Source organism: Bactrocera neohumeralis, chromosome 2, assembly GCF_024586455.1.
Source record: "Bactrocera neohumeralis isolate Rockhampton chromosome 2, APGP_CSIRO_Bneo_wtdbg2-racon-allhic-juicebox.fasta_v2, whole genome shotgun sequence".
NCBI lineage: Eukaryota > Metazoa > Arthropoda > Insecta > Diptera > Tephritidae > Bactrocera > Bactrocera neohumeralis.
Window position 1 is genome coordinate 62,375,403 of NC_065919.1, and position 23,493 is coordinate 62,398,895.

General features: G+C 33.4%; 1 protein-coding gene across 1 annotated transcript in view; it reads right to left on the bottom strand.

The window, feature by feature from the left end:
* Positions 1-1,037: 1,037 nt before the first annotated feature.
* Positions 1,038-23,493, bottom strand: part of LOC126759194 (pituitary homeobox homolog Ptx1) — an 80,312-nt gene continuing 57,856 nt past the window's right edge. The window contains exon 5 of the mRNA XM_050473888.1: positions 1,038-2,040. Coding sequence (XP_050329845.1) covers positions 1,459-2,040 — 582 coding nt within the window. The 3' untranslated portion in view covers positions 1,038-1,458. The remainder of the gene's footprint in view (positions 2,041-23,493) is intronic.

A 23,493-nucleotide genomic window follows, 5' to 3' on the forward strand; every position in this document is an offset into this window, starting at 1 on the left:
ATAGTTTTGCATCTATTCATTTATTTAATATTAATTTTTAATTTACAATAATTTATTTTATATGTATGCGTGCTAATTTGTTTGATTATGGTAATATTACACGATTTGCTAAGAACTATTTTTCGTGTAGTTGTTTGGTTTAAGAAAAAAGCGGATGCTGAAGAAATTAATGATACAAAATTTGTAACGGAGATCGGTTTGAAAATAGTTTTCGTTTGGAAAATTTTGGAATATTGGAAAATTGGAACAGAAATCAATTGAATAGTAAAAATTTATTGTTTTTGAATAGAGCAGAGATGGAAATTTATTATTTTTGAATAAAAAGAAATATATGGAATTTTTTAATTAATTAACTATTTAATAAAATTTTTAATTTAAATTGCGTTTGACGTTTACTCTTCTTCGGCATTTTGCGAGAATGCTAAAATTATTACTTTTTTGCTATTTACAAGTTGCGTTTTAATAACTTTTATTGAATAAAATTTTGTCATAAAAAATTCACATAACTTTTTTTAGTTTTTTTACAGAACTGTAATAAAAAAAAAATTTTGTAATAAAAAATCATTAAATTTTCATTTCCAAAAAAAGTATGTGGAACAAAAAATCATAAATTCTTTTTTGTTTTTTTTTTTGTTTTTAACCGAACCGAACTTAAATAAATTATTTTCGTTTGCGGTTTTACTTAACATATTTATATATATTAATTAACGCATTTTTTTAATTTAAAAATAGTTATTGTTCTTTGGATATATATTATGTTAAACCTTTTTTATTTTATATCTCAATACAAATGTTCACCATTTTAACTACAATTAATTCAATTACTTAACACTAAACATCTGTATGCACTTTAATTAATCAATATTTTACAAGTATTGTAACAAATATTTTGCTTTTTTGCTTTTTTGTTTATTTTTTATTATTACATTTTCTTTAATAATTATTATACACATCCCTTTACATTTCACTCGAACAGTTTGAGAGCCGCAGTTGTGTTATGCCTTCTTCTTAAGTTGCCGTTATTTATTTATTTATTTGCATTATAGTAACTCTACCCAATTAAAACCACCCTCGACAGCTTTAGTCGATGACCTCCTCCACTTCGTCGCCGCCATCACTATTGACATTCGGCCCCAACAGTCCGTTATTTGTGCCACCACCATTGCCGCCACGGCCGCCGTTGCCATCCCCCATATCACTGTGTTGATGTCCCAGCGGTGATTTGTTATTGTGCACACCGTTGCCCACCAGACTGCCCACACCCACGCTCAGCTCGCCATTATGATCTAGCAGCAGGTTGTTGTTGTTCAACAAGTTGTTGTTATTATTATTGTTGTGTAAATGATGTAAATTATTGTTGAGATTGGGTGAGTGTGCGGATACACCGCCACCACTGCTGGCGGAGAAGTGATGCAAATGATGTTGATGTTGATTGAGTAGCGCCCCGAGGGCGTTTTCTCAGACAACATCAGTCACACCGGTGTATTGACAGGCGGACAGACCCGCTGAATTGGAACGCGACACTGGCGACGGTGCCGAGTAGGGACTGGCAAAACCGGTGGTGTGTTGTTTGGCCTTTAGGCGTAGTGTGGCAATACTCGATGACATGCTCGACGTCATGCAGGGTTCGGCGGCGGCACGGTACATGTACGGATTGGCGGGCGTGGTGTAGGGACATGGTGCGGCGCCGACATTGCTGTTGGTCAACGTAGAGCCCATTGTGCCCGGCAACATGGAGTTGTTCATGCTGACCGCCACACCGCTAGCGCCGGTATTGAAGCAGTTCACCGAGTTTTGGTGATGATTGGTGGTCACCATGGAGCCGAGTGGATTTACCGGCCAGGGGAAAGGTTTCGTGCCCAACGGTGATGGCACTTTAGTCCAATTATTGTACGGATATGACGAGTAGAGCGAATCATCGGCGAAGGGTTGCATAAATTGTGAACCAAAGCCGGATTTGAAGTCGGCGGCAGCAACAGCTGCGTTCATGGCGTTGCGCTCGCGCTTGCGCCACTTGGCACGACGATTCTTGAACCACACCTGGAAATAAATGGAGAAGATATGAGATTATTAGTTTTTTTATTACGCAGGGAAAATCAAATAGGAAGTAATTAATAAATTGTTAGACTTAGGACACAATAGACTAAAGGTCGCGGTACGAAACTATTTGAGTAGTTGATTAGGTAGTAGAATCTATCGAAATATGAAATGAATTATTTTTTTTAATTTCCCACTAGCTGAGTTTCATAAGTCTAAAACAAATATTGATTTTTTCTATATTAATTGGAGCCAATTTAGAATTCATTAGACATCAATTTCCGGGATTAAGAAAAGTAAATGAATGAATAGTGTAATTATTAACTTGTGTAAACATGAGTATATAAAAATTGGCATTAATATATATTTATGTATATACATACATACATATACATATATGTATATCCTCTTATTTGTATGCGCGTGTATGATGAATTTCATTCATTAATCGATTTTAGGCAATAATATATGTTTCTAAGCGGAAATGATTTGTTATGCACATACATACAGACAGCCACTTACACATATGTATGTAATACATATAAGCGACTTTATGACTCTTGCAAATTAGCCACCCAAATATACGAATTTGAATCAACAACTACGAATGGTCTGATATATGTATGTATGTACATATATTAATTCTGCCGATAACTATATTATTTACTTGAATGAATGGTTTTTTAGGTTTATGAAAAAATCGTAATAAACCTTTTTTGAAAAGCATTCAATTTCCTACGGTATCCACAAAACGAAATATTTTGTGAAATAGTTGGAATGAGATACCTGGTAATAAGAAAAAAATAGAAAACCGTTAGGCGGAGAACCTTCCCAACTTTTTTTTTGCAGACTTTATTAAGATAAAAAATTATTTTCATAAAAAATGCCAGCACTTATGCGAGAGTGCTTCTATAAAAAACAAGTAACATAAAATCTTATGCAGTTAACTAGATAATCTTACACTGAAGCTATAGTACTAATCATGTAACAGACACATAGTTATATATATACATAAGTAGTTACAAGTGGATATGAGCAGTAATCTATCAGTACCGCTACCGCTCGATTTGAATAATGTAGTGTCAAGAAAAACTCTTTCAAATTTTACGTGCTAATACTGTGTGAACCTAATCCGACTTTTTACTATAAGGAAGAATAAAAAAATGTTTAAGAAAATAGTTTTTTTCACTATTCTACCAATAGAATAATTTTTTAACTCCTTAAAACTTACTTCAAGCCAAAAAAAATGATCTTAAACCGTTTAACCTTAAATGTGATATTGGGTCCTACTAACTCCTAAATCTAAATGAAAATTCTCTGTCTGCGCCTAATTTCATTGATTAGTTCTATATAGGTTTATCTTCACCTAAAATGTAGAATAACGTCACATTACTTTTCATAAGTTTTTAGCAAAAGTAAAAGGTGCTATAAAACAGAAAGATGAAATTTGGTTATAACTTGGTTATATGTACTATATATGTTGGCAGAAACTGAAAATTTTATAGAAATATGTTTATAATATATTGTAGTGGTTCCTAAACCATAAAAAACTCAATTTCGATTTTTTGAGGATACGTTATTTTCAATTTTAGGTGACTACATATATATATATATATACATATATCCATTTTTGATTAATGCTCTCTGCTCTTTCCCATTGAACATCTCTTACATATTTCGAAATATTTTTAGTTTAATTTCTGCAAAAGAAGTATATGGACAATACATTATGACATTGAAGGACTCAGAAATTGAATGATTTTGGTGGATATCTTAGGTATGAAATGTGTTCTTGCTCGACACGTCCCGATAAAGTTGAGTTTTTTTTTTCAAAAATAGTGCCGTAAATCGGACTCTTTGGACATGCTTGATCGTCCGAATTCCGACCCCACATTCACGGAGTGCTTTATAACTGCTGTTGGGACATGGGTTTATGAATTTTATACCCAACCAAAACACGATTATGGGAATGAAGGGAACAAACGAGTCGAAACCAAAAAATCCATGCCATTTGGCCGCATTGAGGCGCTTGCGTGAGAAAGTTTTTCGAAAACGGCCGGAATCGCGGAAGAACAATTCATGGATTTTACACGATAATAATGCACCATCGCATCGAGCCATGATTGGGACCCAATTCAAAGCCAAAAACGTAACGAATATCGTCGATCAACCACCGTATTCACCAGATTTGGCTTCGTGTGATTTTTTCTTGTTCCCCAGACTAAAATTGCCTCACCGTGGAACCTGTTTTCAGTTGATCGAAAAGATAAAACAAAATTCGCTGAAGGAGCTGAAGGCCATCCCAAAAGCTACTTTTGAAAAGTGTATCGAAGACTGGAAAAATCGTGTATTACAACGGGTTGAGATTATTTTAAAGGCGACAAAATAAATATTAAAAAATTACAACCGTAACTTTTCTATAAATAATAAAAAAACTATGCATGTGTTGGTTCATCGTTGTAATTCAGTCTAATGGAAACTATTTTGAAATTAAAATATAATATAATATGCATTTTATTCGATATTAAAGAAATTGGGCTATTTTGAGGACACACCTTAAATGTAAGTAAGTAAACAAATCGTTTCATAAAATTATAAAGCAAACGTGATGAAGAGAATTTTCAGCAAATTCTGAGCTTCAATTGCCTTTTCGAATAGAATTTCAAAATTTTATTACCTGGGAGAATTGAAAAATCCACGGAACTGTAGGTATTGTTTTAAAAACGAAACATGATTTAAACAAGAACGGCTGAAAACGTTTATAAATACGCATAACATGAGATATTTAAACACATTCACAAACATAAAAAAATCAAAAGTTTAGTTTTTTGAGCATCCGACTTCGCTGACACATTTTCACGAATATTTTTAAATGATTGACGTGGCTACCGTTGACAATAATAAATTTAAATGCAAATTTGTGCAGACACGTAATGAAGCAAAGAGAAGAGCAGAGGATCTAGATATACTATGCACACGCAAAAGCATGTTAGAACTTGTGCAAATTATTTTCATTTCGAAGCTTCGACATGTTTGTATAGCGGGTGGGTAGAAACAAGTGCGCGCAAGCACGCCATCTACACATAACATATCATAAATACTGCGAAAATGTACTCGAAATTAGCACTTGCTCTGCTAATAATGTATGCACATATACATATATAATACATATATAATATATATAAGATACATATGTATGTATGTGCACGCACACATAAATTTTAAGTACTTTAAATTTCAATGAAAGATAAACAAGCGCAAGCACAATGAAATGCCTGAAGCATATGGCTGAGCACTTCAAGTTAAAGAACAACACCAAAAAAAAAATTGAGAATAATAACACAAAATGGCGTCTAGCACGTACACAATATAAAGTTAAAGTACTTATAAGGCACACACATGCCGACATTCATGACGGCGTTTTGTGTGTGTGTGTGTGTGGGTGTGCAGATACAATTGTGAAATTGCAATGAGTATAAGTAAGAAGAAGATAAAAATATAAATCGGAATCCAAATGAAACGCCCCTTCATATGCCAGCGCCACACAAACACACACCAACACACACACAGCACACTTTCGCATTTATATAACCGCAGAGATAAGCAATTTAACAAATAAATAAGCGAAGAAAAAAATAAAAGTTCCAAATGCGGAAATAAAGCACTTCGCCGAGCTAATCAAAATTCACTGCAGCTACAGGGAGCGTAGAAAAAAAAACTAAGCAAAAGCAGTAACAACAAAAACAACAGCGCCATAATAAATAGCAAAGCACTGCTGCAGCGTTTGCTTATGCTTGGTTTCTTGCTTGCACAACAACAACATATGGCGTTGCCACCCACCAGCCTCCATAATTTTTCTTACTTTCAATGTAGCTGCCACTCCAGCGGCCTCCTGCCGCCTTGCCGCGCTGTAATATTTTATTTATTTGGCACAAGTTGACAGCCAGCGCCTCCATACCCCCCGCCACACGCTGCCGCCGCTCAACTTAAGTAATAAATTACACAGTTGCCATTTTGTTTTTGCATTTTCATTTGTGCGCGTCTTCTTCTTCTGCAATTGTTTGTTTGTCTGTTTGTTTGCCGCCTTCTTTATTTGCCATTCACTTTGGGCTCTTGTTGTTGTCGCCGTTTGCAATTGTGGCAGCTTTGCTTTTGTTTGTGTTGCATCCATTTTCTACGACTATTTTGTTGTTGCATCCATTTTCTATGACTGTTTTGTTGTTGTTTTGTTTTGTTTGTTTCCCTGCATTTCGAAGTAGAATTTTGATTTATTTAACCGCGCCATGACTTGCAGGCCCCCCAGCCACAGCAGCCAGCTCCTTCTCCTTCTCTTCCCTTTATTGTCATATTCCGCTATAACAACAAGAACGACATCTGCTCGGTAGCTTTTAGGGTTGTTCGATTCACTCATTCGCTGCTTTCACATACATAACCGTAGCAACTTCCGACCACCCACGAGTATGCATTGTTGCCAATTACGATTTTCCAACTCCCCCGCAACTCATTCACTCCACTTTATTTATATATAATTCTCTCTGTTAAAAAAGCAACAGCATTTACTGGTATTTGTATTTATAATTACTGCACATGCGTACTCCGTAACGGTAAGCCATTGTTCGTTGGGTTCGGTGGCTGTGCGGGCGGTTTGTGCGCCTGGTTTGGGTTCGCTCGTTGGGGTTCGCCATTAGGCGAGCTTTTTGTGTGTGCTAACGGTTCTTATGTTGTTGTTATAGGTGTGTGTGTTGTTGTGGGTGTGTGTGTTGCTTGGCTGCTAGGTTGTTGTGTGTGTATTTTAAATGAATTGGGGGTAGTATTTTATGCAATAAATATGGTGGCAGACGGAATACATAAATTGCTGTCAGTGCAAAGTTTATAAAAATATAAAAATTTTGCACAAGTGCCTTTTTTATGATGCCACGTAGATTTTATTTTATATTGTTTTTGTGTTTCTGTGTGGAAAAGTCTCAACTCAGGAGATATTAAAGTGGCAGGCTCGATAAAAGAATTAAAGTAATTTCTTAGTTTTATCTTGTTTGCATGGCAACAGCTATTTAAATCGTTTTAAAGTGCTGATGTTTTTCCAAACTTTTTCATTAATGCTATTTTATACAGATAAATTTCTGCACACAAAAATACATTTTTAATTGTTCATCGGTCGGTTCACTTAGATTATTAAACTTTTCTAGACTTTCAACAAATTTGGATCATGACAACACAAAATTACATAGGTTGCCTTTTATATTTCAGGATTTGGCAACCTTAGCGTTGGAATCTGGACCTCGGCAATTTATCATAAAGTTTGATACATTTGATACACAGTAACTGGAAATGTTCAGCTCTCCCAAAAAATTTAATTGAATCGCGAACATTTTAGCTCGATTAATTTTTACAACTTTCGACGCAGGTTAACTCAGCAACCTAATGATCTCAATACAAATTCAATTTTTTTCGATGAAGCTCTATCAAGGAATTTTATCGATGTTGTAGATCACTCTAATTCGAATATTGGAAAGGGGACCAAAATCAATTGTTGTTCCGAAAAGTATGATATATGTACATATTATGTTGTGAGTAACCTGATTTTTCAAAGATCGAAGGAAGGCAAAATTGTATTTAAAAACTCCAATTCGGGCAAAAATTAATGCAAATCGTGTCAAAAGTGTACAAGATATAGAGAGAAAATGGGTTTTTTCTATGGTTTTTAATAAGATGTCTTGTAAATTTACTATCAATTTCCTCAAAAACCGTATTGTGAGAATTGTGGAACTTCAGAATTAGCGTGGCTTCTAGTTCCTAAGTTTTATATACTTAATATCGAAGGTATTTTGTAAAAATTCACTTTTGTTCGAACCACCTCATGAAACTTGTAGGTAGGTAGATAAAGGGGGGCGGCAAAACATCCTTGGCCCCGGGCGCCCGAAGTTGTAGCTACGCCACTGTTCAGTATACATATGTAATTTACTTAAAAGCCTAAACAACAATATTTTTTTCATTCAAATTTGTCGACCTTTGCGTTTGGGAAAGTGCTTTCGAGCTGAGCTCTTCTTAAATTTTTTAATATGAAGAAATCCTGGTTTGCACGATTTCAAAGTGACGATTTTAGTTTGGAAGACAAAAAACGGGGGCCAAAAAACAGTTTGAAGATGAGGATTGCTCCGGGAAGATTGTTGTCAAATACAAGAAGAGCCAGCAAAATCTATGCAAGCCACTCAAGCAGCCATTTCAAAACGTTTAAAGCAGCCGAATACATTCGTAAGCAAGATATTTGTGTGCCATTCGGATTGAAGTCAAGAGATGTTGCAAAACGAGTTTGCATGTAAGAATTGTTGCTTTTTACGTCAGGAAAAGAAGTCGGTTAAGCGTCGGAAAGTGACTGTTGATAAAATAACAAATAATCAATTGCGAAAAAAATCGATTGCGAAACAAGGCAAAAAAGTGAAGTCAACGACAAAGCCGAATATGCATAACGAGAAGCTAATGCTCTGTATTAGGCGGGATCTAACAGATGTGTTGTATTATGAGATTTTAAAACCGAATGTTAACATTAATGGAAACGCTACCGAGGACAACTCATCAAATTGAAACGAGTGAATGCCGAAAAACAGCCGTTATTCACGACTAAACACTAATTCTAGTTTTCCAGCATGACAATGCTCGGCCTCATGTTGCAAGGCCGGTTAGAAACTATTTCAAAAACAGCGGTTGGGAAGTATTGCTTCATCCGCTTTATATCCCAGATCTGACTTCTTCTTATTACCATTTAATGCGATCTATGCAGAACATCCTCACTGGAAAACGGTGCACATCAGAACAGGGTATCAAAAATTGGCTTTATCACTTTTGGCCGTTTAGTCGGGTCTGGTTTGGATGGAATCCACAAATTGCCAGAAAGATGGCAAAATAATATAATTTCCGAAAGGCAATACTTTGAATAATGCTATTAACAGTTTTTCCTTAAATAAATGTTAAAATTAAAAATAATAAAACCTCAGGAATATAGACCCTATAGTATAGTAAAGCTCTATGGGATAGTTGGTGTAATCTACTTCTTAAGACCAAAAAAAATATTTTTTTGATTCGCCAATTTTAATTATTTAGCCAGTATAGATCTTGTGAGCTTCCGTGCGAAATTCTCACAACCTGCCTTACGGGAAAGCTCTCTTTACTCGCTTATTATTCGCTTCTTTGCCTTCAATTTTATACGCTAAACGCCAATAAATGCTTAATTGATAAACCATGGATGTGAGAAGTTAATTATGGGCGCTTAAAATGTGCTGTAAAATTACGATTTTACACCAGCGTGTGTAGACACACACATACACATGCTAAGAAACTTCTGCACCCAAATCACTGCCGTCGCTAACCGAAATAACGGCGCAAGCGCTTACGCTTGCATTCTCCACAATTGTAATGAGCATGTAATCCCTTGTTGTTGCTGGGCCGCACGAGCAGAAGTAGCGGTAGTGCACATAATAAATATGATTAAGGTGTGTGTGTGCGTGTGGTGTAGTTGTGGGGTTGAAATTTTGTTGGTGCTGGTGCTGGGTCTGAGTTTGTTTGTTTAGTTAAATGCTGCACACATACATACATACATATGTTCTGCTTGCAAGCAATATTCACAGCTATTATTCCTATGCAATTGTAGATATATGAGAATTGTATAGCGGCATCAGCTAGTACAACAACAACAATTGCCGAAGTTTTTAACTATGCGCACGCGTTTCGTATTCGTAATGGATGCCAAGCATTGAAAATTCCCAATGTTCCGCTTTCCTGCTCTACCGCCTGAACTTGTGTGCGCGGAAACTAAGTCAATATTTGCTTTGTGGGAAAATCGCTTGAATGCAAACGCACACATAATAAACTAACTATAACACAATAAGTAAAGTGGTAAAAGTCAGTGACTTCAGTTTTATGCGCCTAAAAGGCGTCTAATCAAATTAGTTGCGGTGCAACATAATTGAAATGTAATTACCACACGGTAGCGCAGTGTGTGTGGGAAGTTTCATCAGCAAGTCTTAATTTTCAGAAAGCGTAAAGCAAATAGGATTAACTATCATATGAGTACACTTCCTTGCTCGTTTGTATTTTTCTATTTGTGACATTTCACTCAAGTCTAACACCAGCTTGTCGGTTTAGCTCAGCGCTGAGGTGCAAAGGTGCACGTTTATCCATCATTACCTGCCTCAAATGCATAAGCAAAGCAATAAAAATCATAGCTGCTCAAATCGCCGGCGCTTAGACAAGCTAATGCCCGCAATTAATCATGTCAACCGAGTCAAGTCATCATCTGTGGGGCCGCTTTAACGAACATCAACGTCAGCGTTAGCGCCGGAGTCGTAGTTGGTCGTAGTTGGAGTCGAAGTTTGAGACACTGTCGATTCGTAGTTATTGACACAGTCGCTTTTCTTCCTGGTTTCACTTCCTGGTTCTGCTCTACTCTTGTACATACTAAATCTTCATTAGTCAATATTTGTAAGTTGGCAGACGAAAATCTGAAGCGAACGTCTATGTTTTGTTTAAATATACATATTGTTGGAAGCAAGACCTACGTTTGCATTTATGTGCAGCTTGCCTTTCGTTTGTAATGACCCTACTTCTTTTATTACACAGAAGGCAATCAATCAAAAAAGTCTCAACACTTCTATTGCACATCACACCTCACATGGTTGGCGACAGTGAGGGAAGCGAGCGGAAATGCTTTGTAAAAGGGAAAAGAAAGACTTTCTAAGATTCACATCATATTAAGGGGTTTTGAGGGTTTTTTAGCTTGAAGTGAAAACAAATATTGAGCAGACTAAGACCTGGTATTACAAGTAAAAAGAGAGACTGAGATAGTAGAAAGAGCTTTTTTTAATATAATGAAATGTTTAGTATAGTACTAGCATAATAGTATGTACTTATCTAATTTTATGAGAACATTTTTTTTTTAAAATTTAATTAATTTAATTTTAATTAAAATTAAAAATAATTATTAATTATAATTAAAAAAAATAATTTTAAATAAAAAATTAACTTCATTAATATATTTTCCACGAGTCTATTATAATTTTACTTAATTCAATTAATTATGTTCTGAGTAGTTAAATTTTAAAATAAATCATTTGCCGATTTTCTGAGAAATTGCATTTTTAATGAATTTAATTTAATAATTTTCTGAAAACTCATTTTTTAAGTTAATTGTACTAGGTTATTTTCTGTGTAGTACATTTTTTAATGAATTTAATTAAAATACCGCATCTGAAAAAAAATTTTTAACTAATTTGGTTATATTTTTTCTGAGAAGTTTAGTTTTAAAATTGTTTTCTGAGGTATTAATTTTTATTAATTTAATAAAATTTCTTAATTAAATTTTCAGAATTATTATTTTTTTAATTTAAAGAAATTAATTGTTTTAATTAACATTATTAAATTATTTTCTGAAAAATTAATTATTTTTCTAATTTGAATAATTTTTTAAATTTTTTCATTTAGTTTTCACTAACTTAATAAAATATTTTAATCAAATTCTGAGAAATATTTGTTTTTTAATTTATAGAAATTAATTGTTTTAATTAACACGATTAACTTATTTTCTGAAAAATTATTTTTTTTTAATTAATTCAACGAAGTTATTTTTTATTTAATTGAAACAAATTAATTATTTTATAATAAATTAGAAGATTTATCCAATTTAAATAGAGACAAATAAAATTTTAAATCAATTAAAATAAATTATTATATTGTAAATTCAATTTCCTAATTAATTCAATTTAGTTGTTTTCTGAGAAATTATTATTTTTAAAGTATTTTTATTTAATTATTTTTAATTAATAATTATTAATAGTTTTAATAAACTTAAGTGAATTATTTTCTTAAAAATAGTTTAAATAAGTTAATTAAATAAAATCTTTTTCTTAGAAGTTATTTTTTTTAAGTAATTTTATTGAATTATTTTTGAAGTAATTGATTTTTGTAATTAATTAAAAATTTAAATTAATTAAATTAATTTTTTTCCTGGACAGTAAATTTTTAGATTACTTTTTGTTTAGAATAATTGTCTAATTTAATTTATTTCTTAGTAATTATTATTTTTTAAAATAATTTAATTAAATTATTTTTGTAGCAATTGATCTTTTTTATTAAGTTGAGTAAATTACTTTCTGTAAAACTAAGTTTTAAGTAATTTTAATTAAATTACGCACAGTATTTTATTAAATTATTTCCTATAAAAATTTATTTTAAGTAATTTAATTTAGTGGTTTTTTGAGAAATAATTTTTTTTAATTAAATGAATTATTATTAAATATTAAAATTAATTAAAATTTTTACTAAATTAGTTAGACATTAAATTTCATAGAAATTAATCAAATTAAACTATTTACCAAGAAATTATTTTTTTTGATATTATTGAGCTAAATTATTTTCTGAAAAATTACATTTTTAATTAATTCAGACAAACTATTTTCTGACTTTTTTTCTGATTTAAATTTTGATTTATATCAATCCTGATGTATTTGGATAAAATATTCTTTTAACTTTTTAAAACGATTTGCTCTTATACCTTTTCATTTTCCTAAGCTCATTTTCCACCTATTCGCTTTCAACTTCAACTCACTTCCCCTGCAATATTTCATCAATTTATCACAAATTTCTGCTATTTTTTGTTCACCTACCCACATCCACACACACAAACAACATCAAGGCTTCAATACCTGATGAGCCGTTAAGGTTATCCTTGGCTGCCAGCTCAGTCGTTCGTAGTTGCAAGTAAAAAATCAGTGAGAAAAAACAAACAATGTCATCATTGCTTTCATCAAAACCAATTAGAATTTCATGCTTGGGTCAGCAGCGCTAGAACCACCGACTAGTTTTGCCCTTTTTTGCTGTTTGCAATATCCGTGCAAGCGTGTTATTGCTGTTAGTTGCTATTTTAGAATTTTTCTTAATGTTTTTTTTGTTTTGAATTTAGGTTTTTATGCAACGGCTTGGCAGCCATGAAGACTTTTTTGCACTTTTCACTTCACTCAATTCTTCAGCGCTGACTGCTGTTAAATGATGCGTGAAAATGACAGAGACAAGATCGATGATAGCCTGTGATTGTTGGTTTTAATTTGTAGGGTGTAATACACAGTTATGTTCCATAAGTATTTGCAGTGATAAATTATTGAAGTATGTGAAACTTTAGTCATAGTTGATGAAACTTTATTCTGAAGTTGAAAGCAGAATATGTGTGGAAATAATATGTAGTAATCGGTAATACACAGTAAATTTTTAAAAGAAAAAATGGTACAGCATTCGAGATTTCTGAGTGGGTGAACCTTAATGAATTTTATTTCTATAATTTACCTATTCAAATACCCCAGAATACCTCAAAGTATTACTATTAACTTCAAACTTATTTCAATAAATTGCAGTTTTAAGTTAACAAACTAGACAAAACAAACAACAAATAAGTCTACTACCGGAAAACCAGTATATTTCGTTCTCTATTGCGACTACCAACAAAGAAATATAAAAGTATTAGTTAAACTCCTCACTCCTAATCCACAAAAATGGCTTAAAAACTAACCAACCAACTGACCGTCAATGCGCGCAAACCGTTATTTACCATTTAGCCATTTGGCACTGCTCATAAATGGTCACATTATGGCTTTTTGAAAAGCTTGTTGAAACCAGCAAATCCCACCGCCAATACACGGCCAATGAACAATGAATGAGCGCGTAAAAAATAACAAAAAACAAAAAAAGTGGATAGTGAAAAAACTCTGTTTTGCAAAGAATGAAGCTCGAAAACTACACATGTACATATAAATAAACATATTTACATATATAAGGTTTGTATGCACGTATACTGTTGCCTTTAGTCCTCACCAATCTCGAATTGTATGACAAAATAGTGCAAAAAACAAGAAATTGAGCAATAAACGCCAGCAACGGTGCAAAAATCCAATTCCAAAGGAAGCTGCATCACAAAAACAAGCCACCAACTAGCAATCGGTGAACAAACGAGCACTTAATAGTCTTTTATGTGCCATCAAGCGATTGCCAACACCTGTCGTGCTGTCGATTCTGGCGGCGAATAATAGCAAAAAAGCGCAAATCAAAGCTTTTGGAAAAAACACCGTTTAGTTTTTTCTGCACAGTGCGAACTGCATACATATACATACATCCTTAAATATACATATCTCTATATATATGTATATATACAAGCACACACCCATCTGCGGCGATGATGCCAATTTGTAAAGATTTTTAATAGTCACCCCAGTCCCCTGGCAACAGTTTCCTTCGTACGAATTTATGTTGCAAATCTACTGTAGACTCTGTTGGTTGAATTGTTGGTGATGGTGGTGGTTGCTGTTTCAAATTGGTTAAAGTGTTTTTGATGACTCGCTGATGTGTATTTGAAAAAATCAACAAACGGTTTTATGACTTTTGTTTTTTTAAGTTTCATTATATTCGGCGCATGTGTTGTTGTAGTTTATGTTTTGGAAAATTATTTAATGAATTACTGTATGTCCTTTGGAAGCAATTTGATAATGTGTGTCTTTATATATTTCGTAGTGATACGTGGAATATGAGAATGACGAGTGCGTGGCATTTGTTTCGAATCGTTTTTTAATGTAAATAACGGTATTATGAGGATTATCTATTTTGGAACTTAAATAATTTATTTTTTCAGAGTAGCTAATATGTGATAATAAATGGCGCCCTTTAACTACATTCTATGGAGGACATTAATGCTTTTGTGAATGCTTGTTATTTTGCTCACGTTGCAAAGGGTGAGACCGTCTGAAGACCCACATTATAAAAATGGACTCATTTTGTAGAATTTTCAAAGACCGTGAGTAAGAAAAATGTCGTAGTGAATATACACTTTCTTAAAAGAAGCTGCATTTTGGGACAGTACATCTACTACTACCTCCATGACAGCCACCTTAGATTGAAAAACACTACCGGAAACCTCAATTTAAAGTTGATGGTGAGCTCTAATAAGAAAACACCGCCTACCCTCTCATTTAGCTTCGTTCGATTTAAAACAGAGCTCACTGCACTGCTTCTTCAGTGGCTTCGCTACACCCCGAAATCCCTCGAAGGTCTGTGAGCAACGAAGACACCATCAGGAGAAGGTTCCGCGATGCAGTGTTCCAGATTGACAGGATTGCAATCGTAATAATAAAAAATAAGGTGTTCTATTTGGCGGTATTGAGGCGTTTGCGTGAAAGCATCCGTCGAAAAAAGCCGGAATTGTGGAAGAACAGTTCATGGATTTAACACGATAATATTGCACCATCGCATCGAGCCACGATTGTGACCGAATTTAAAGCTGAAGGAGCTAAAGGCCATCCCAAAAAAGTGTTTCGAGCACTGGAAAAATCGTTGGCATAAGTGTATTACATCTGGTGGGAATTACGTTGAAGGCGACAAAATAAATATCAATGACTAATTAAATATTTTGCATTTTATTTACAATTTCCGGGTACTTTTTTGTCATAAAATATCATTATTTTCGTTATAAAGAATATCATACCAGCTCTACTTCGGACAAAAATTCAAACTCCATCGTTTAATCTAAATGCAAGATAGTATCTATACACTTCGGATACTGCTGTTGTTGTCGAAACAAACTTTCAATAGTCTATATTTAACCATTAGACTAACCAAATAGCACACTTATGCACGTTGAACTACTTCAATTCCTCGCTCTGATATAAGTGACCAATCCAAAATACTGAATCAAAAATTCTTGTCTAAAATTAGAAATGAGATTTCGTCTGTCAGCTGCAGTCATCATCACTTATCATAATAATATTCTCTGTAATCAAAGTGCATACATTGTTGTTACTAACTGTGCACACAATACACTAAACAGTTTTCAATTATCTAATTGAGTTAATTGAAGCGAAACTATTACACTTGTGATTATAAAAACTCAAAGGTGAAATTCTGAAAGGGAATGACTAAATAGGTATACTATGTGCTACAATATCGATTTAATAAAAGTGTGAAGCAGTGAGATAATTTCACACTGATTACTTTATCACTAATTACTTGGTTTGCAACATTTTGAGCTTATCACTACTATAACCATATAATCATATAAAAAACAGAAAATATTTGTTCATGAACTATTTGCAGCCAAAACAAGTTAGATGCCTATTTTAGGAACAGAGCAAATATTTTTTCTAAAATAATGGAGACGTTGCTCGCACGAGTAAATAGGAAAATGTCTGAGCGAATTCTATGTAAAGTAGTGAAGCTGGCTCTAGATTCGCGCGCCAAACCAGCTCGAGAAATTACAAATGAGATAAACGATGTCCATGTAATAATATCGCAAAGAACAGGAGAGAACAGAAAGAGAAATATTCAAATAACAGTCGAACTTTTCAGAAAAAAAACCTTAAAATACCGGCGGCCAGCAAAGAAACCAAAATTGAGCAAGCGAATGAGAAATCATTGAGTAATATGAGCCAGGCTCCACCAGAATTTTACACGGGTGTATTGGAGCAAAGCAAACATAAAAAGTTTTGAACGACCCCCGAAAGTCACCCATATACATATGTATGTATTATCAATAGGAGCAATGTTTGCTATTATAGCAGGATTTGTTCACTGATACCCATTATTCACAGGATTAGTATTAAATCCTATATGATTAAAAAGTCAATTCATTATTATATTTATTGGTGTAAATCTAACTTTCTTCCCACAACACTTTTTAGGGTTAGCTGGTATACCTCGACGGTATTCTGATTATCCAGATGCTTACACGACATGAAATGTAGTTTCTACAATTGGTTCATCTATTTCTTTACTATGAATCTTATTCTTCCTATTGATAATCTGAGAAAGTTTGTTAACACAACGATAAGTAGTTTTTATTTAACATGATTTTCTTCATAACAACGGTTATCTTTAGAGACGTATGCTGGCTAGAAGCAGTGACGGAAACCATTCAGTTTGTGCGACGTAGACCGTGAAACCGTTATGCGGAGAACTGCATTCAAAAAACGGTAAAAGATCCCACCAGTGTAATGACTTGGAGCTGCATATCGGTGGAGCGTCCTTGAATAATTTATTTTGATGAGAGAAAGTTGAATAGCGAGCAGTACAACAATGTACTTCAACATGTTTTTGGACCATATTTAGCAACATTGAACCCTCCAGCAGCACAATAATACACATACATTTATGAATGATTGAGCGCCCTGCCACACCTCCCGACAAATGACTGATTTCCTTCACAACTTGGAAATCAATATACTACTTTGGGCGAGCAATTCACCCAACCTAAACCCCATCGAAACCTGTTGGGCGTTCCCTAAATCGACGGTCCATTTATAAAAAAAATCCCACAGTAGCCTCAATCATATTTAACTTAGAGGATGTGTGGCTAAATGATACAAAGTTAAAAATAACAATAAAGTACTGTTTAAACAATATGCCTCAAAGAGTGGATTGTTTTATTAAAGATAAAGGTTTGTCCACCAAATACTAAAAAAATTTTAGTTTTTCTCAATTTTATAAAAAGAGGATATTTCAAATAAAGATTAAAAAAAAAAATTGCATTCACATATTGCAATAATTTTTAATTATTTGCCTCTGAACGCAAAACTGTTTTAATAATTTTCCTTGTTTCTAGTGTGTTAGCGGGATGTACTATTAAATAAGTTATTTTTATAGAAATTGTAAAATATAAGTTCATGTGATAACATCCACATAAAGGACATTCTCAATATATATCCCAATCTATTTTTTGGGAACTATTTTATTTTTTGTTTTCTCTGTCAAACCAGCTCAAGTACCCAGTACTTAGAATGTGGCATGAACAACAAATTTCGTTAACCAAAAGTTAGTTGAATTCCGCGCCACTTGAGTTTTGACATTCAATTAGAAGCGATACTTATAAATGTTCAGGCAGTGTGAATATTTGACAGCCCTTCAATACCCTGTAGGGAAAATTTATGGTTTTGACATTTTCTTGAAACAAGTTATATTTCAAAAAAGTGATTTATAAGAGATAATAACTTCTAATTTAAAGAATTTCAATAATTCTGAAACTGTGATTAGTTAAGTTTTTGTGCTTTAAATTTTTGAAATTTTTTTTGAAAGTTAATACTCTCATTTATGTGTGGTCTCTGAGAGTAGAGAAAACCAAAATTCTTTCTTCATTATTAATTTCTAAACTTGCTCAAAATCATGTGATTCTTTGATAATATAATAAGAAAAATAAGTTTCTAAATTATGAATTTCGATAATCCCGAAACGAAGTAGACAATACTTGTTGAGAGAGAGAGAGAGAGAGAGATCTTCCATTTAGTTATTTGTCTTCAGATTTCGAATACTGTGCTTCAGTATTCGATGAATGCCAGTATAAATACATTAGGAACGATTATAATAACATTTAAGAACGAAGAAGGGTGAAAATATGAACTTCATAAAGGTGTTGTGAGTTTCGAAGATTTGCAATATAATTATGAGATCAGCTAAGATGTCTTATAAGCTAAGTATAACAAGCATATTTGCTATATGATTTGTCGCTGCTTGAGGCAGCACTAATAGTTCTCTTTCCTACAGGGCATAACAGCATAACGGTGTATACGTAATATGCATACTCCAACTTTGACAAGTTAAGCTTTAGTTCAATGAGCTTATCGAGTGTGATCTGATGTGTGCTGTTTTTATTAATTTCCTTCTGTTAATATCTATACAAATTAATGTGGATGGGACAGTAAATGAGTAGGAAAAAATTTAATAGAAGATATGCATACAAAGACTCTCTTCACTGAAGTACTTAGATGTCTACGTATTTATGCATTTATTTATTGTAAATATGTAATTAGCTATATTTGCTTAGAAGTAGGAAAGTGACTGCCTGCAGCATGACGAATGTGTCAATACAACAACACACACCCAGGTACACTTGGGAAAAGAGGAAATGTGGAAGCGAAATGTTGGTGGCGCCAAGGGGCAAATATAGTAAATAAAAAACTGTATATACATTAATACGTATATATGTATATACATACTAATATATTATGAAAAGTAGAAATCATAATCATCATCGACAGCATTGCTGTTTGCAGCCGGTCATTAGCAGCGGCGCCAACAGCAGCGTCAAAGCAGGGCCGCAATGTTGTCGGCATCGCGGTGCACAACAAGGCGATGATCGATGATTGCTGATGGCATTTCAGAAGTGACAACACTTCTTTATCAATCAAAAAAGACAAGCGGCAAAAAATATAAAATAACAACAACAACAACAACAAGGGAGTGCTAAATGAAAATAAATAGGCATAAAGAGTTCCGTTTTGCTTTCGATTTGTTATGAAAAAAAGTTGTGCGACACCGCCAGAGGCACACATGGCGTAATGCGTACTTTTATAGGGGTTTCTTTAAACTTCAACTATGTGTAAGTTTATGCAATTAAAAAAATATTTATAAAATTAGAAAATCGCTACTCAATCAGCTAATTGACGAAAGCGTTGTTGCAGTGATCAATTGATGTGTCCTAAATGAATTTGCGCCAAAGCGAAAATTTGACGTATGCATTGACATTGCAATTCTCATAAAATCATAAAAATGCAATTAATGAATAACAACAATAAAAAACATCTGCCTCGCTAGCTTGCTAAAGGAAATAAATTTTTTTTGACTGAGAAAGTACTCTTCATCGATGCATTTCGCAGATGCAGAGTTAGCGCACGGTAAATGTAAATATGCAAATGAGAACAAAATAATAAGAAGAAGCGTTAACTTCGGTTACACTGAACTTTGATATCCTTCACAGGTGTGTTTTTTATAAAAATGTATACCCATTCATTTGTTCAAAGGCCATTAACTTGATTTCGTTAGGTCAGTTTGTATGCCAGCTATATGCTATAGTAAATCCGAACAATATGTTCGGAGATTGTGACGTTGTGTTTAAGAATAATGCATGCGAAATTTCGTGTCGATATGTATCTTATCACATAAAGGGATTATGCATACAAAAACTTGATCAGATGGTTTGTATGGCAGCCATATGCTATACTTTGCCGACCTTAACAATTTCTTCGCAGATGGTAGCAATATCTAAGGTAATAATAAATATCGAATTTTGAGGAGATATATTTCAAATAAAAAAGTCTCCCATACAAGAACTTTATTGTGATCCGCCAGTTTACATGGCAGCGATATGTTATAATGACCCGATCTTAACAATTTCTTCGCAGTATCTTCGCAGTGTAGCGTTTTCAATGAAAAATAAATAAATACCAAATTTCTAGAAGATATCTTATCAACTAAAAAAGTTTTCCATACACGGACTGGATTCTGATCGGACAGTTTGTATAGCAGCTATATAGTAGAGTAATCCGATATCGGCGTTTTTCGAGAAGTGAGCAACATTTTAGGGTGAGAAGCACGTTTGCCTAATTCCAGATCGATATCTCTAAGACTATGGCTAAAGAATCTGAGCTCAGCTGTATACATATGTATATGTACCTTATATGGTATCCGAAATTTCCTTCTGCGTGTTACAAACTTGTTGGCATACTTAATATAACTTGTTCAGGGTATAAAATTTGCATTTGACAAATTTAATGATGACGCAAATTTCATGGTTTATTTATGTAAATGCACAAAAGCGACAAGAAAACGGAAATATGACTGAAAGGCGGAGTTGCCAAGGTGCCGTCAAATTTGTAGCAGCGCATATGGCTAAATTTCTACTATACACATACACATACGCACATAAGCATGTACAAAAACAACAATGGCAGCACAATGGTAAGCGCGCTTGACTCGCTTTTGTGGCAGACAAGAGTTAAATGACACCACCAACAACACTACCAAGGCACATATAGAGCTAGTGCCATGAATATCAGCAGCTAATCTACTGCAATAATGGCAATAAAATACCGCGTCCACGCACTTACCAACACAATCAATGTCAATACAACAATTTTCGCCCGTTGTCCTTGGAATATGCTGCCACGAACAAGTGCGCTTTTCGCTCGCTTCAAGGCGCTCAAATGCTTCAATGCACCCCATGAAACCGCAATGAGCGCAATTTAACTCAGTATATACATGTCTGTATGTTAGTGTTTGTATCTAGATCAAGTTCATGATGCGAAATTATGTCAATTGGAACATGTGTTCCGAAAAATGCCAAAAATAAAAACATATTTTCCAAATAATGACAAGTCAACTCCCGTTAAAAGCGACACAATTACACACACATAACGGTAAAAAGTATGCAGCAACTCATAAGACAGCCTGTTTTATGGACCCATTACCCATAGCACATACAAACATACGCACATATTACATAGATGCTTTACCTCGCTTGATAAGACCACAGGGAGTTCGGGCTGCAAAATGTAGCAATAATATGCCTAATACAAATGCAAAATAAAACAGCGGTGGGTAATTTGTCAACACTGTGGCAGATAGAAAGGCGGCTTCATACACCCAGTTTACAGTTTTGCTCCCTTTGTCGTTGGCACCCCTTTTTTGGTGTGCGCTGGCGACCCTCGGCATAGTTTAATGAATTAGAAACCGCATTGAAATTAATGATCTAATATGTTGCAGCAACCGAAAATGCAAAAAGGCAGCGAGCAAGTATTGTAGAGCTCTGTGTGCACATCCCACTTTTTGTGTGTTAGATCTGCCTAATGTAAATGAATCTTTGACTGCAATAATAGCGGCAATAAAATTTATCAGATATTGTATACAAAAGGATTAAGTGCGTGCAAACATTGACGCCACCGGGAAATGAACGCACACGAAATAGAAGCGAGAGGGGTGCTAGAGTTCAATAAAGGTACATATATGAATGTATGAGAGCACAAAGGGGATGTGAGAAAGGTGTATTTGCCTGTAGAAACAAATGATATAATAGAAGTTGAATGAAATTTTATTTTTGTGTATGGAAAAGTTAGTGTATTAAAGGAAATTTTAATATTTATTTCTGCATATAAAATTACTAAAAAAACTATTAAAAGAAGAGACATAGCCGTGCAATTGGTGGGCGTTCATTCCAACTACATACATACATATGTATAATAATGCAGCGAAAAGTAACATACATATGTATATGATTTTTGTACGCCTATCTTTTAATGAAAATCCAAATCAATATATTCAGTTCGATTTCAACTCAATTTTTGCTTTCTAAAATGATCCGTTAATGCAGAGCTTGAAGAAGAAATGGAAGAATTGCTGAAACAATGCGTAGATCTTTGTTAGACTACGAGTGATCGATCTGTATCTAAAATTGGCAAAATAGTGGTAATAGTCATTACGTTTTTTTTTTTCAAATAGTTTAATCGAAAAAAAATCCTTTGTCCAAGTCTTTAAGAATTGTATCTGTGTAAAATTCCAAGAATATCGGCTGATATTCTGATTCTCGATAAATCTTGCCATCCGACTTCAAAAACACAGTTTCGAGAAAAACGCATTTAAAGACGGCGCACTAACTAGCCATGAGGGCACAAGCTCTCAAGGCTGTATCTCCGAAACTATTACTCGGATCAGCTTGAAAATTTAGGAAAATGTTCTAGAGGTGTTGTAGAATTTAATAAGACAAAAAAAACTTTTTGGAACCCGTAAACCCATGTAACCCTTTAAGGAAAATGATCAAGTAGATTAGTGTTATTGACAACTCTAGTATTATTCAGAAGCATAATAGGGTAGCCATTTCTAATTATTATAATTATCATTAATTCAAAAGAAAAAACCCTTTGTAAGGACTAAGTTCTAATAACAGAGCATTCTAATTTTAAAGTAAAAAAGGGGAAAAAATATCTCTAGAATTTTTTAATTTTCAATTGATTTTTTTTTAATTTTTAAAATTTTTTTTTTTAATTAAAAATTTTTAAATAATTTTTTTAATTATTAATTAATTTTGTTTTAATTCCTAATTAAAAATTTTTATTTAATTTTAAATTTTATTAACAAAATCGGAATTAAAAATTGATAAAATATAAATTGTTTGATTGTGTAAGTTTGCTGACCGCCGCTAGGTGAAGATGATGGCTCGTTGCGGGCTCTGGTTCAAGATAATAGAATACGAAGTAGGCAAGCGGAAAAATTTTAAATTTAGAAATATTTTTTTTTATTTATTTAATTTAAATTCAAATGAATTGCGAAGTACGCAAGCGCAAAAATTTTAAATTTAAAAATATTTTTTTTTATTTTATTTTATTTAAATTTAAATACATTTTTTTCACTTTCAGATATAAGTTTTAAATTAATACTTTTTTTCAATACGGTATTTGGGATAAACAATTGGAAAATAATTTTTAACTAAGATTTTCTTGATTACAAAGATTAAAAAATGTTAATTCAAATATTTTCTTAATGCATTATTTGCAACACTGCTTCTAGAATGAATTGACAAATTTGTGTTTTTAAGGGGGTATTCTGGTTTAAATATTCGAAAAAAAATCATTTTTTTTTGCATATTTTTATTGTATAACCCTTCAAGAA